This window comes from Sinocyclocheilus rhinocerous, unplaced genomic scaffold (genome assembly GCF_001515625.1).
Source record: "Sinocyclocheilus rhinocerous isolate Xijiao unplaced genomic scaffold, SAMN03320098_v1.1 scaffold253, whole genome shotgun sequence".
Lineage (NCBI taxonomy): Eukaryota > Metazoa > Chordata > Actinopteri > Cypriniformes > Cyprinidae > Sinocyclocheilus > Sinocyclocheilus rhinocerous.
Genome location: NW_015627238.1, coordinates 469936 through 486404, shown reverse-complemented (window position 1 = coordinate 486404; position 16469 = coordinate 469936). Strand labels below are relative to the sequence as shown.

At 38.6% G+C, this 16469-nt stretch overlaps 1 protein-coding gene across 1 annotated transcript in view; it reads left to right on the top strand.

Annotated features, from left to right (window-relative positions):
- The window catches only part of nrxn2a (neurexin 2a), a 431782-nt gene that overhangs the window by 67322 nt on the left and 347991 nt on the right, over window positions 1-16469 (top strand). Inside the window, exons 2-4 of the mRNA XM_016532627.1 lie at window positions 1442-1589; window positions 1708-2661; window positions 13054-13074. Of these exons, the coding sequence (XP_016388113.1) occupies window positions 1938-2661; window positions 13054-13074 (745 nt within the window). The 5' untranslated portion in view covers window positions 1442-1589; window positions 1708-1937. The remainder of the gene's footprint in view (window positions 1-1441; window positions 1590-1707; window positions 2662-13053; window positions 13075-16469) is intronic.

The following is a 16469-nucleotide window of genomic DNA, read 5'->3' as shown; positions in this document are numbered from 1 at the left end:
GTGTGTGCGTGTGTGTGTGTGCGTGTGAGTGTGTGTGTGTGTACGTGTGCGTGTGTGTGTGTATGTTTATGTATATATAAATATACACAGTACACACACATGTATTATGTAAACACAAACTTTTATTTTGGATGCAATTAATCACGATTAATCAATTTGACAGCCTTTATTTATTTATTTATTTAAATAACCACTAACATTGATTGACTGATTGATTAATTGATTTACTGATTGATTGTTGGAGTTTATTTATAAATGTATACTATATTCACGAAACTTTGTGAAATACTTGCGTCAGTTTACATCAAACTATTCCATGGAAACCAAGTATTAAACTTTTTTTTTTAAAGGGGTCATATGATGCTGCTAAAAAGAACATTATTTTGTGTATTTGGTGTAATGAAATGTGTTTATGCGGTTTAAAGTTAAAAAAACACATTATTAACTCTTAACTTTTATAAAGAATATCTCTTTGGATTTGAGACTTTAGTCTTTGCAACTTTACAGATCTTCTTTATGCACCAAGAGCTTGTAACACTCCAAAGAGAAAGGAAAAAATGAAATCGCATCATATGACCCCTTTAAATAGCTATTTTGTGTTTTCTGTTGATCAAGTAGTAATTCATAAAATGATGATTCAGTTATGGACATGAGCATTATTGTCGGCCATAGAGTATCTCCAGACTCTTGATATGTGACTGGTTATATGCTGTGTAATTCCTACAGTGTGCCGTATATTGCAGTATTCTGCTGCAAACTCTACAGCCTAGCACTCAAAACTGACCCGCAATATCAGACGTTACTGTTGATTTGCTGTAAGCATTGAGCACAGATCACAGATTTGCATATTCCCTTTAATGAATTCGGCACACATACAGCACACACAAATAAAAGGAGTGTGGTGTGATCATGCCGCTGCATACTCCTCATTAATAAACATGCATCATTTACACTCCTCACCTGATGCCCGTACTACGCTCACATTCGGTCTTATTATCTGTCATCCTCTGCTGTCAGACGCTGTCACTAGTGCACTACTATGCTCAGCCACTATATGGGTAAAAGAGAGAGGTGTTGATTGACTGAGAGGGCTTCAGGGGGCTCAGAGCTGTTTAAAACACTAGCTGCGAGCTGGTTTGTGAATATTCATCTGTGAACTGATCGGCAAATTTGCAAAGCGAATGAGGGGATCTGTCAACTAGCCCAGTCTGTTACACTGCAAAGTGCATTAAAGATTGATTTCATTATGCTCAAAGATTCTCAGCCGAGGGAATCACACTGCCAGGTCTTGATTTTGTGATCAAACTGGCCCCCTAATAGAAATTCACAACTAAAGGCCAGAAATGATTGTACTTTGATGTGAGTCACAGACTAAATTTAGGAGTGCATGTGAGTTTGGTCATAAATTAACATACTGTCTGTTTTATTTTTAAACTTTCAGAGGCCTGGTCAGAGGATTTCTGGTGGTGAATGCAGATGCACTTCTCTAAAGGAAGCTGAGGATTTCTGGGGAAAGAAATCATGTATTTGACCTACTACCTACAAAACGAAAAATACAACCGCAGCAGTAATCCTACTTTCACCAGAGGGTGAGATGCATAAATCGGTCTTTTAACATGTTGAGTCAACTAGATTTTTAGGGCAGTTTTAGATTTCAAAGCACTAAGTACCGTGTGAGTTTTTTTTTTTTTATACACGGCCTTTCAGAAGTGTTCCTCAATGGAGTTACTCGGAAGAGAATCAAGATGGAGAATCAAGTGAAAAGAAACTCTAAAATATTAGGGGGTTTTTAGAAAACTGGGACCTTGCTATTTCTGCAGCGCTATTTTGGAAAGGCCAGATAAATTAATACGCTAGACTGGGAATAAATCTCTCCTCTGCAGTGGATTAAGAGAAACGGAACATTAGAAAAGGAGGATTAGGAGCACGCTTGGAAGATGATGACACGGAAGTGGAGGTGCAGCGCAAAGTTCTCGCGGGCCTCCGTTTGGTTGGGGCTCATGGTGGCCATTGCAGTCACCACGGCTCTGGAGTTCGACGGTCTGCCCGGTCAGTGGGTTCGCTATGGACCCTGGGAGGCGGGAGCCACCGGAGAGCTGAGCTTCACCATGAAGACGAACATCAGCAAAGCTGTGGTGCTGTACCTGGACGATGGCGGCAACTGCGACTTCCTGGAGCTCTTGATCAACGACGGCCGTCTGCAGTTGCGCTTCGCCATCCACTGCGGCGAGCCAGCCTCGTTGCACATGGAGACACACGTCAACGACGAACGCTGGCATCGCGTGCTGCTCACGAGGAATTACCGTGAGACCATGCTGGCAATGGACGGGGAGAGCAAAGTGGTGGAGGTGAAGTCCAAGCGAAGGGAAATGATGGTGGCTAGCGACTTGTACGTGGGTGGGATCCCACCAGATGTGCGTCTCTCTGCCCTCACGTCCAGCACGGTCAAGTACGAGCCGCCTTTCCGAGGCCTGATCGCCAACTTGAAGTTAGGAGAGACTCCTCCTGCTCTCCTGGACAGTCAGAGCGTGAAGAACGATCTGGAATACCTGTGTACTAAACAAAACCCCTGCAGCAACGGAGGACGCTGCTCCATTCATGACAGCGAGGTGCTGTGCGATTGCTCTAATACTGGCTACAAAGGGAAATACTGCACTGAAGGTAAGCAAGGTGATGTGCTTCAAGGCCTTACATAACTTGAAGATGTTCTTATCACAATTCCTTACTGGATAACGCGCTTAGCTGTCAAGGTAAAATGTTTGCTTTTATGGAACTCAAGGGCTCAGAAGTTGGAAATTATTAACCATTATCTGATCTGGTCTGCCTGTTTTCTAATCGTTTGGTTGAGTGTTTGTCTTATCTTCTTCCTCTGCTCTTAAACTGCAGTTTGACTGCAAAAATGTTTGCAATATCTATAGTGTAACTGCAGCACTTTTATGAACTTTTTAGGAAAGTTGGGTGATTTCAAGGAATAGCTCAGCCAAACATGGAAATTCTGCCATCACATGGGTTTGGAACAAAATGAGGGTGATTTTCGTTTTTTTGTGGAACACAAAAGGAGACATTTCGAAAAATATTCTGGTCACTCTTTTCTATTCAATTACAATGAATGGGATTTTGAAGATTTGAAAAGGGTGCAAAAGCAGCTTAAAAGTGGTTCATATGAATTGTGTACTATGTTTCAAGTCTTCTGAAGGCATATGGGAGCTTTGTGTGAGGAACAGACTGAAATTAAGACTAAGCTATATTCAGTGATAATCTTCCTCTCCAGTGAACTGATATCCACTGTGACCTGATCAGTGAACCAGTGAGTTGAAGTTTAGGGCAGATGTCAATTTTCAAGGAGTTAAATTGTGTGTTCTGCACACAAAGCTATTATATGACTTTAGAAGTCTATGAATATAGCATGCAAGTCAGATGGACCACATCTGAGAAGCATTTGTGGTGTTTTTTTAATTTTTTTTTTACCATTTTGCTACTTGACAAACTCAGGATTTCGAAAAATATTCTGGTCACTCTTTTCTATTCAATTACAATGAATGGGATTTTGAAGATTTGAAAAGGGTGCAAAAGCAGCTTAAAAGTGGTTCATATGAATTGTGTACTATGTTTCAAGTCTTCTGAAGGCATATGGGAGCTTTGTGTGAGGAACAGACTGAAATTAAGACTAAGCTATATTCAGTGATAATCTTCCTCTCCAGTGAACTGATATCCACTGTGACCTGATCAGTGAACCAGTGAGTTGAAGTGTAGGGCAGATGTCAATTTTCAAGGAGTTAAATTGTGTGTTCTGCACACAAAGCTATTATATGACTTTAGAAGTCTATGAATATAGCATGCAAGTCAGATGGACCACATCTGAGAAGCATTTGTGGTGTTTTTAAAAAATTTTTTTTTACCATTTTGCTACTTGACAAACTCAGGTCTCGTTAACTTTCATTATGTTAAGAAGAGTGGCCAGGATGTTCTTAAAAAAATCACCTTTTGCATTCTTTAGAAGAGAAAGTCATACATGTTTGGAATGACTTGATGATGAGTAAAAAAAAGTAGGTGAACCATTCCTTTGAAGTTGTGATAAAACGTAAATTGCGGCAGATCTTTTCTTCCATATTGTGACATGCATTCAGGTGTAACAGGAACAGACTTGCTTCTATGCATCGTTTGTTGATTGATTTAGATGTGGGTGTAGCACTAAAAATGGGGGTAGGTGAAAAAAGGTATTTTAAAATGATGAGGTCAAAAAAATAAAAAATAAAAAAAGGAATGGGTTCTATAACAGGCTGAATTTTCGTTTCATGCCGACTTTAATGAAGCACTGAAACACCACTTTTACAGTGGTGTGTTTCAGATGGTCTGGTATAACAGCACATTAGCCTTTTAAAATGCCTTGAGAATTTATAGCTAATGAGATATCTTTGGATGTAGATCTCATTAGATCAGGTTCAGAGGGTTTGCATGTTTACAGCTGTTTAGAAAAAACTGTTTATTTTAACTGTAAATAAAGGATTGATATGCAAAAAAAAAAAAAGCATCTCAAACATATGCGACGGAAAGATAAGCATAGCACATTATTTGTATCCTGATGTCAGCTTCATTCATATCAAATGGTTTCTTTTAGCCTTTTTAATACTGAAAATGTAGCTAAACAAAATGGGGGAAAATCTAGTTATTATAAATAGAGAAAATCCAGAAATATAAATGAAAATCATGCTACCTACCAAAGTAATAATCCACTAAATCATGCCAGCATTATCACCGTGAGACATCTTTCATTTTATATCTGTATTATTATGTGAAATCCAATACAAAGCACCAGTAAATCATATCCGAGCCTTTCGGACTGATGTATTTCGCCAGAAAATGATCAGAACTATGTGTTTGCATTAGTAATTTTAGCTGTGTACGATCTGTATGCATGTGTAGCATATTCCCGTACTAATTTGACGAAAACATAGACATGTGTTGGAGCATGGGAGAGCAATTTGCCATAGAAACTGTTCTAGGTGACATATGTAGACTAATTAGGGCCACTCAGCAATGTCTCAGCCCTTTGGAGAAGTCACAGTCTGTCATATGGCGGTACGGTGTTAAACCCGAGGCCAAACCTGCATGACTTCATACAGAAATATATTTGGTCCGTTTCTCCTTCTAATTGAACAGGCAGCGAGGACAGAGACCGTGGCAGCTCACGCTTGGCTTTTCACGTAATGCAGTCTCAGGTTACCCACTGTGGAGTCGGCAGGAAGCGGCGCTTTGCTCTGTACCGAGAGAACGCCAGCGTGACGGAGTCCAGCAAGTACGTTTCGAATTAAGATGAAATATTCCGGCGCTTCAAAAGAAGAGAGATATGTGGGACGGGGAGATGTTAAGAACAGAAAAATAAATCCTCCTGAAAGTTGATAGAGCAAATTGGATTTGACACTGGTAAAGGACAATATTAAAAGAAACAATTGGTTTTCGTACGCCTTAAATCCTTGCTTTTACTCCAGGGATTATCCATCGGAAGACTGATTTATCCAACAACAGAGGAGTATTTGAGTATTTAAAAAAATGCATAGATAATCAAGAGTCACGGTGTAATTATTTTTTCTAGTTAAGTATTGATATAACAAATCCTCTGAAGAATTAGCAGAGACTCATCAAACGGTGGCGGTTAATTACACGCGTGTCTTTTCATATTTAACAATATTCCCAGATCTGTGAGTGGGAAGTGGTCTCCATCGCCGTGCCCTTGTCAAACCTCCCAGGTGAAATTTTGCAGGCTTTTACCCTCAAAGCAAAGAGGGCCGTCAGTATCAATTAAGACTGCCCTCGCCACAATGGAAATCTAGGCCAAAGCGATATATCAGCAGTGTGCATCTTTTCTCTTGCATCTGCATCAGGCATGCTAATGAGATCTCAACCCAGTTGCATGAGCGGTGCAGAAACTGCAGTGCTGGTCAGACGCTGTATTATCGCCACCGCTTCTGTGCCGTATATATATACAGCATTAACACGGGCCTGCTGGGAGCTCTTAAAATCAATACGGTTACCATTTTAAAAGGCACATAAGCAGAACTGCACACAGACACAAGTGTTCCTCATTAACGGGATGCTTTCATATGCCTGGAGATGACGAAAGCAGGCTTTTACTTTTATTTGTAGTACAGTACCACAGTCTTGCAGGGCTGGAGGAGATCCTCCAGCCCTGGAGGAGATCTGCTGTAGCATTTATACTGCGGTATATCCTTGTTGTGGTTTGAAGAATCTGACACCAAGCAAAAAAACTATAGCAAGCAAAAATAATATACTCTGCAAACTGTCACAGATGGGTGCTTCCAGTGTTCTTTTCTTTTCTTTTGAATTTTTTTTAAATAAATTTTTTTCCCATCTATCCAGAAACATATATTTAAAAAAAAGAACATTCAGTCAGTATATCGAGCTGTAGTTGTTATTGTTATATTAAAATCAACCCCATTTATTTTGTATTGTATTTTATATAATAATTTGTATTCATTTATTCATTAATTTGTCCAATCACTTGAATAAAGCAAACCAAAATGTGCAATTGTATTTTATAGTATATGAAAATAACTTATTATTTCTTTGATTCACTGATTCATTGTTTATAATATTTTTATTTTTAAATAACTTAATTTGTTTGTTTTATTAATTCTAACCAAATATTAATCTTTATAGCATCTATAATAACTTGTATTTATTAATAACTTGCATTATATTAATTAATTAATTCACCCTACATTTCATTATAGGCATGATTTAATTTCTATGATTTTTAAAATTTATTTTACATTAGACACGCTTATTTAAAGCGATTTAAATTGTATTCAGGTTTACCTTTTGTCGGTTAATGAATGAATGAATGAATGAATGATGCATTTATATGAATGTTAATGGCTTCCCTGGGAATCAAACCCATGACCTTGGCAATACTAGTGCCATACTGTTTGAGCTACAGTGGTTTCAATATTGCAGAAATAACTCTATCATTATATATACGGTTACCATGATATACAATTACTCATACAGTGATATAAGGTTTTGGTCAAACCGCCCACCCGTACAGTCTACTGATTATTTCTATAAAAGCAAGAGCACAGCACCGAAGAGGTCTAGTTTGCATCAAACAAAAAACCTTTTCATGTACAGTAGCGTTGGACTCCATCCCTTCTGTGGTCTTTTTAGTCTGTATGAGAGACTCGATTCGCAGAGGCTGTTCTTTAAGTGTACAAGGAACAAGCTTTCACTGTGAAAACAAGGCCATCGGCTCCCCAGTTTTAAATAATGTAGACAGAGAGTCTGTCTTATTTATCAACACAAATTAGTCTGGGTCGCCCTCAACATCGAGCTGTGTGTGCCAAGGATGCAAGCATGTCTGTATTTCGCTTTCAGACAGGCATCTGCTGCCATTGTGCAGTTTTGTATTTCTTTTGGGGCCAAAACGCAAGCGTGTGAGGTTAGCTACATTCACCCGGCTCAGGGCTTGTGTGTTTTTGCCAGTAGCCGGTTGTGCGGTAATCAGCACCATAGTTTACCACACTTGGCAGAGGGCACAAGAAGCCAAATAATGGTTTACACACTAGGCAGCAATTCAGCAAGTAATTAAAACAGGACATGGGGTCTTTTCAGCTACCTTGTTAATTTTGCTTGATGGCCGTTTGCAATACAACAGTCCCTGTCTTTTGAAACCTTATAATAGCTTCCTGTGAGGAACGGGCTGAAATTGAAGATGTATTTTATTGATAATCTTCCCCTCCAGTGAGCTGTTAACTTGAAACTGCTGACCGAATCAAGAGTAAATAACATTTATTTTTGTGTGAAGTATTCCTTTTTTTTTTTGATTTGCCAATTAACTGTGGTTAATAGAATGAATTTGGTGTTACTAATAATGTTGGATGTATTTGAATTACAGGAAGATCAAATATCAGTTCTACATATAGATATATAGATATTGATATCTATCTTTGGTGTCAGTGAAAAAAAATCGGCACAGGAGGATGAGAATTCATATAAAACGTAATTTTCCAACTCCGTGTCCCTCATGATTCACCCACTTATTTTCTTTCATGCAATGAACACTCGGTTATCGGTAGGTCTACATGATCTGTCAACACACCACCTGATTTTTGCGGCAGGTCTTTGCAAGGTCAAAATGAATGCTAGCTCTCCTTCTCAGAGGGGAAAGGATCTTCGTGTTGGATATTGCTTGCATTTGCTTTCTTTGTTTAATAAAAGGAGCTTGTTGGAGCTTGTCAGATTTGCTTTTAGACCTAGGAAAGACACCCCAAATCCCATCCCTGTGCACTCAAGTGCATTTGCTGGTTTGCCTGTGTGGCTTTGCATTTTCAAAATTCGTATAGTGGAAAATAAAGGCAGACTGCAAAGGGATAAAAGGGTATTGCTGGAGTTCATGTTTTCATGGTTTTCATCCACAAAACGTCAGGATTACTTGTTACTTATTTAGCTTACTACTTACTAGCTAATTCTCATTAAATTAGTTCTTAAGGGTCACACAGTTATTTGTTCCTGATTTAAAAAAGGAAATATATCATTTAAATGGTGTAGAACATCAGAACATAATGCTAGGATCAGTACATTATCAAATTATATATTAATGACTGTTTCTTCAATTACAAGCACTGTATATTTTTTATTTATGTTTTTTAAGATAACAGATTTTTTGTTATATGAAGGTTAGATTTTTCTTGTAAATATTTTATCATGCCTTCATACTTCATGCTTTAAAAAAAAAGCCTTTAATCAATACATTTTCTTGTAACCTTGACCCAGACTTAGACTTTCACTCCTAAAATTTTAGCAAAAGTGCGCTTGTTTACCAAGTAGACATCAGTGTCAGTGCTCAAGATGAAACATGACACATGGGATGTGTGAAGAAAATAAACAAAATACTTTTTATTTTTGTCTTTAAAATGCAAAAAGTCTGAGCAAATTATGTGTCTGTATTTACAATGCTTGTTTTTTTTGGTGAGGCCAATGAAAACACTGGCAGAGCAAGTCGAAATCTGAATTACTGACTGGGCCAAATGAAAAAAAAAAAAAACTTTGATCATACTTTATTTTAAGCTCCAATTCTTGCTATTAACAAACCATTAACTATGACTTTTGCTTTAAAAAGCTACTAATTTGCTGCTTATTAATAGTTAATATGGTAGTTGTTAAGTTTAGGGGTAGGATTAGGGATGTAGAACATGGTCATGCAGAATATGTACTTTATAAGTACTAATAAGCAGCCAGTATTTTATTAATAGGCATGCTAATAGTTAATAGTGAGAATGGGTCCCTATACTAAAGTGTTACCCTTACTTTTGTGCCCTAGGAGACTAAAACAGCAATTGCATTGAGATTCAGTGAAAAAGTAGTTTAAGAATAATGTTTTTTTTTTTTTTTTTGGAAAGAGTGCATTAACAATCGTGAGACAAGTGCTCACCGAAGAGAGGTGTCCTTAGGCGTTTCTTGAAGCTGGCAGGGGACTCGTCTGCTCATTCCAGCTTTGAGGTACAGTTAAAGTGAGACATTGTGAAAGTGATTTTCAGCCTCTGTGTTCTTTATGCCTGATTAAAAATCATAACTTTCACACATACAATTATGCAGGATGATCAAACGAACTGTTGCAAAAACAGATAATGAAACGAGCTGCCAATAAGATGCTGGCTAGAAGCCATGCTCCAGGTGAGAAGCTGTTTTGTTAAGTGGCTGACACCTATATTATTGATTTACTGCAATAACAATCAAAAAGTCTGTGGATTGCATATTTTAGCACCTGTAAACAGACACTTCCTCCATTGTGGTGGTTGATGGAGACACCTCGCCTCGTTCGAGTTCACACTGGAGGACCTGATTCAGATCAAGAGAGGGATTAGCATCACTTCACTAAATAGAGACAGATTACATGCCACTCTGGCTTTTTCAGACCGACAGGCTGAGATCATGCTAATAACCCGCGTGGCGTTAGCCTAGCATGCTCATTTTGAGAAGCTCCAGACGCTGTCACCATGTCAACTCTCACGGCCATGCTCGATTCATTACAATTCTCTGGGACTTTGTTGCCGTGACCAATTTGAGGAAGCCGAGGAGAGCACTTGTAAAGGTTAAAGCGGCCCTCGTGATTTATGGGGGGCTGAGAGTTTTGCATGGCCTGATATCCCGAGCCAAGCAAGCACACAGTGTGATTAAGAGATTTACTGTCTCTCTCCAGGCAATCGAGCAGCATTTGCGCTGAGGGATTTGTGTCGTCTTTTGTCCCGGCTTTTGTTGTGCTTTCAGCTTCCCTTTGCAAACATTGGTGGGGTGCGCTAACGTCCACCTCGCACCTGTGGTATCTGACAGACATAGTCCAAATCGCCTTTTCATTGATAAAGCAGTCCATTAAGATCTGCTTGGAAACAACGGATTTAATCTGTAGCCGTTGAGTGACCGAGATTAGGAAAATGGATAATAGAGCAGCGCTCTCTCTCCCGGGTGCTCGTTTACACGCCGGCGTCTCCATGGCCACATAATGATGATCGCAATATAACATTCGCAAAGATTCCTCTTTAATTGGCCGTAGGGTTAGGTCTGTGTTTTCAATGGCCATGTGGAAGCCGCCATGTGTTCTCATTAGTGTTTTAGAGCGAGGATTGTTGCCCTCCACCTTTTAAGAGCTGCAAACAGCTCCTCTCACAGCTACTTTCTCCTCATTATCACAGTGGCAACAGTGATCTGACTCACCTTCCATGACCAGTCCATCCAGCCCCACACTAGCTCCACCTAGCAAGCCTTTGACGTTCTCCCTTGACTCCTATTATTTCACAGTAAAGGCTTTCCGTGCCTCGCTTGGCCCTGTGCTCGCCTGAGTCAGTCCTGTGGTCTCGAGTATGTCATTAAGGTAGCACCTGACCTTTTTGGCCTCTTGGAGAACGTGTTTTCAACATCATCACATTCAAATTACGGTATTAATGAGTCCCAAATTACTTTTTGTCTGTATCCAGATTGATTCATATGAATAATTAAAACAATGAACACGTGATTAGTGTTATGTATATTATGTAAGTAGATAATATTTAGCTTTGTAATATACATATATTGTAATGTGTGCCTTGGAGGAGGAAAGCCTGGTTCCTTCTCTCTCTTCAGTTGAACATCTTGCCACAACGAGTATATGAAGGCATGGTTTTCTGAAAAACGGATTTGATACAATATATATTGTTGCTATAAGTGCTATAAAAGTAATAGTCACTTCACTTGATGGTATGATAATGGTTTGATGAATTTACTCAAAATAAATAGTGCGATATTTGTTTCTAATTTTAATTTCTCTGCTAAATTTGTCTGCTAAATTGTTCAACAGTTGATTTGCATGCATAAGGAGAATTCTGCCATTTTTTTCCCCTTAAAGTCATAAAGTTCCAGTGTCATTTGCTACACATCACAGATTATGTACTGTGTATTTACTGTGCATTTAATAGCATACTAAAGAGGAAATGGTGTGAATGACATTTGGACTTTTTTTTTTTTTTTTGGTCAAATGGCCAACATCTTACTAAGGCTTATTTCATAACTTGCATTTTATGCATCTGTGCTCTTAAATGTAGCCACATTTTTTTTTTTTTGCGCAATAGCTTGATTAGAAATGACACATGGTTAACCCTGATCTTGTGTTCCAGTCATTTTGACCTGGAGGGGATTTTCTTTTTCCCGAAAATTCTGGTTAGTGTTATTGCATTAGAATAAAACTTACTGATTGCTCAACAGCCCCCCAATTTATAATTTTCATGTACTTTTTTTTTCCTCCCACCTTGTTGCATTTGTTACTTCAGTTTTGGAGTGAGCACTGCCAGAATTATCCACAAATAATGCTTTCTTTCACTCAAAAACTGTAGTGCATAAGCTCCGATCAATAAGACCAATGACCAATCAGTTCCTAAAACAAGACTGAGATACAAGACTTGGTGATAATTTAGCATAATGAGACATTTACAGGCAATTTTTAAAAATGATTTTCAACACAGTCCTAGAGTTGAAAATGTTCTATTCATGTTTTTTTTCCAGCTTTGATTTTTTCACACATCACAGACTAGATACGAGTCTAATTTCTTATCAAAATCAGACACTATTTTTTATAGTTTGTGTTCTTGAGAAAACCAATTATTTACAGTAGGCATTTTGGGACGCAGAGTTGGTTAAACATTTCAAGACAGGTTTAATATGACCTTCATATAGCACAAAGAAAAAAGTTGTAATCTGTTAGTTTTAATAAAAATCAACCCCTGGGAAACAAAAATCTCTCTAACTTGAAGAAACTCCCATTTATAGATTTCATCATTGTATCTCAGAAAACAACACGAGCAACATGCATCTCAGCTCCCACGAGTCTTATCATCTAGACCTCTACTATAAACAGTCATCTGCAGTAATGACAATAACATTTGAGAGTATGACTTGATTTATGACTCAAACAAGTGGTGCGTGCATTTTTATCATGTTTTAGTCAGACTGAAATCTACAGTAGACTCCCAAGGACGCAATTATGAGCTTTTTAAAGTTGCTGCCAACAACATTTGTACGTACTTACTGTATACTCAAGTGGTGGTATTTTAGTTCACAAGCCCTCAAAGATATTTGAGTAATACTCTTTAACCACGTAAAAATGACTTTCACCCTCTGAGTTCCTTGAATGCTTATCTTACTGATGCATATGATTTTTCTTGGATCCACATGATGTTTTGCTCCCACACCTGAATATTTATGAAGTGTAGGATTACAAGTAGGCCTACATACTTTTATTAAATTTATATTTATAGTAGTTTGCATTTTAGCTGTTTTCCATTTAACATTTGGTTCATAATAGCAGGATTTGACATTCAAACAAGATATATTTAATTAAATACGAACCATAACCTAACTTGATATTTTGATAGTCTCACCTAGCAATTACACATGCATACAGTCTTCAGTTCTTCTCATTATAGTTTCAACAGCCTGAATGACAAATGGTGAATTCTGTGTTGTTGATTTATTATTCTCTTTTTTTCTTTCCCATCATTCCTGCTGCAGCTCTCCAGCAAGTTTTAGGAGGTAAGACCAATGTTTTGTCTTTTCAGATATCTGATATGCCAGAGCTGATAGTGATGCTGGTGTCATCCTTCCTTGCATTGTCAGTTTGTACTGCAGTTCTGCTGACTGACTCGAGTGGACTAAAATCACTCACCTGCATGAGACAAAGACCAGATTCAGCGACAGATTGAGCGGCATGTGCCGTTGCACGCACCACACCGGCTATGCGCGAGTAAACGGTGGAGCGTCTATGTTGTGGAGGATTTTATAATGCTCGGTCTCCAGTTTTGCAGGGCCTGAGGCTCGGGGCTCCAGCCCTGCAGCTTTTAAATGATCTCTGAATTAGATCTGCTGAATTAGACCGCGTAAGTGCAACCCAGGCTAGGAGTAAGGCAGCTGGCAGTGGTCATGCAAAACCGCTCTGCCATATACAGCTCATGGTGAAGATAAATTGAACCTCGCAGTTAGGGCGAGAGCGGCGTAGGAGATGAATCCTGCAAGGCTTGACACTTCACAACTCACAAGTTTGAATGCTGGAGAAGATCCCAAGTATATATTATTCTTCCAACACCTTCTGTGTGAATGATAAAACTTAAACTCCACGGTTTGTGATGTCCGCCCTTTTGTTTTTTAGCTCCAAGGACCTCGATATTTTATGTGGATGGATGGGTTGAGTCTGAGGCCTGTGGTAAATTCATCAACTCAATCTTGATTCTCAAAAGCTAGTGATGAAAAATGACTCTCTGATCGAGGAGATCCATGATGCCTTGGTTATTTAAAATGTATTATATTGTGCCTCGGAGCTGATGTGATGTCTGGGCTTGAAAATGATGATGTACTGCATTATTCAGTAGTTGTTAAAACACTGTTAACAGATACACTGAAGAAAGTCAGGGTTTTTTAATGTATATCTTTTTATGAGCAGTTTGAAAATCCAAATAGCAAGAAGGAAATGGCGAAAAAATGCCAAAAATTCTATTTAAAAACTCTATTTAAAATGTACACTCAGTGATGTTATTGAAGCGCTTGTGATCATTGGCGGTGTCTGTATTGTGTTCGTTCTCAACAGAGGAAGGTTATCTTACAGGCCACAGTGACACTAGTGGATGACAGAGGCCTTCTTTTACAACATGTGCTTTTAGCCTAGACTTTTAATCATCCTCCGTTTCCCTTGTGAAGAGCTCAAGTGCTAGGACTATGCGGACATCAAATGGCAAGAATTGGACAGGGATGTGCCATATAAAGCAAGTGCTTGTGTCTTTATTGGATTAAAGCTTTCACACAGTGTCAGCACTTTGTTTCCATTGCAGAACGCATGAAAACAAAGATGACACTCATTCAAGCAAACTCGCAACCACTCCGCTTTTTTTGCCACTTTCTCTGGAATGCAGTGTGACATCTGAAAAGCTCGATTTAGGTGTCCCATCAAATAGTGTATGTATGGCATTAAAATTCTGTCACATGGAGATCCAGTGAGTGTTTGTGGATGGGTCTGTTAGTGTTTGGGTGGTCACAGGAAGATGGAGGTGTTGTAGCAGAAAGCAGATATGAGAAAATGTGTTTTTGTGTTAGGTCAGATGCCTCAGCCATGTCACTGCTGAAAATACCATCTGCATGGATTTCCGTGATGCTTCTTGTCAGTTTGGTGCTTGTCTAGTTGGAGCACCAAAAATTACAGTAAAGCTGAAAACAAGACTTGCTAGGTAAGATAGTTAGGAAGCAATCAAAGTTAGTTTATATTCAGAACTCAGAACTTTTTAGCAGGGGTTTCTGTTCAAATCATCATGTTTTTCACAATAGCTAAAAACGAACCTTACTTTTGCAGCATTTATTAATTTTTGACAAGGATACATTAAATTGATTAATAAGTGACAGTAAAGACATTTATAATGTTATATTTCAAATAAATGCTTATAAATACACTGAAGAATGGAGTAATGTCTGCTGAAATTCTGCTTTGCGTCACAGAAATAAATTTTAAGATATATTAAAATAGAAAATGTCAAATTGTAATTAAATTTAAAATTGTAATAATAATTCAACATTTAACTGTTTTATCTGTTGTACTATATTTTTGATCAAATAAATGCAGTCTTGATGAGAATTAGAGACTTAAAAAAAAACATACAAATCTTACAGTCTCCAAACTTTTAAATGGTAGCATTACCATTATTTATAATTTTTACATATTAAGGAAAGGAAAGGAAAGGAAAGGACGTGTGGCCAAGTATGGTGATACTTGGAATGTGTGCTCTGCATTTAACCCATCCAAATGCACACACACAGCAGTGACTAGTGAACAAACACACACACACACACACACCGTGAACACACATTTTTGCTGCAGTGCCCAGGGAGCAGTTGGGGGTTCAGTCAGTGCCTTGCTCAAGGGTTTCACCTCAGTCGTGGTATTGAGGGTGGAAGAGAGCACTGGTCATTCACTCCCCCCACCTACAATCCCTGCCGGTAACAAGACTCGAATCTGTGACCTTTGGGTTACAAGTCCGACTCTCTAACCATTTCTTGTCTAAATTATAATTTATTAGTGTGTTGCGAATAAACATGAATTAATGAAAAATGGCACTTATATTTACAAATTAACATTAATCTAGATTAATAAATGCTGTGAAAAAAAGTATTTTAGTTCATGATATCAAATACATTAATTAGTGTTAATGAATTGAACCTTCTTATAAAGCATTACCAACTAAACAAACATCTCATTAAGTATTAACGCGCTTTGTAGAGCCACAGAAATGCTGTTTAATTTCAGCATCTGTCTTTTTGCTGTTTAATTTTCAGCATCTGCTTTGATGCATTTCAGGAGGCTTAAAACCGCCAAACTGGATTGCAACATTTTTCGTCCAGTCAATGTTGTTGACCTCATAAATATATGCAACATATATGCAAATAAGAGTGTTAATATACAAATAACAGTGTTTACAAATGTACAGTGTGAAATTTTGAAACATGACTACCCAGGATTAATTACTAGCCCAGGGTAGAGAAAGAGCAGTGAGAAGTAGATAGATAACGTCTCGGTTACGTATGTAACCCTCGTTCCCTGAAGGAGCAAGTGCTCCACCGTGTCGCCGAAAAGGCCGGCCTGGGACACGGGGGCGTTCAAGAATCGTGTCTTGCCGTCTCGCGCATGTCACCAGTCACAGCCAGAAATGGCGCTCCTGGACCACCATAGTGGACATCGCACGACCCAGAGACGATGGATCTATTTGCCCAAACATACACACTACACACACTATTTCAAGTTCTCTGCGAACTTCCGGGTCGTGACCACCCTCATGCAAGTCCCTCAGTGCCTTGGCCTGGTGCACTTGCAATTACGCCGTAGCGTGTAAGGCGGAGGCAGCTTCTCCACAGGTCGTATAAGCATCGCTGGCCAGTCGAGTACCTACAGA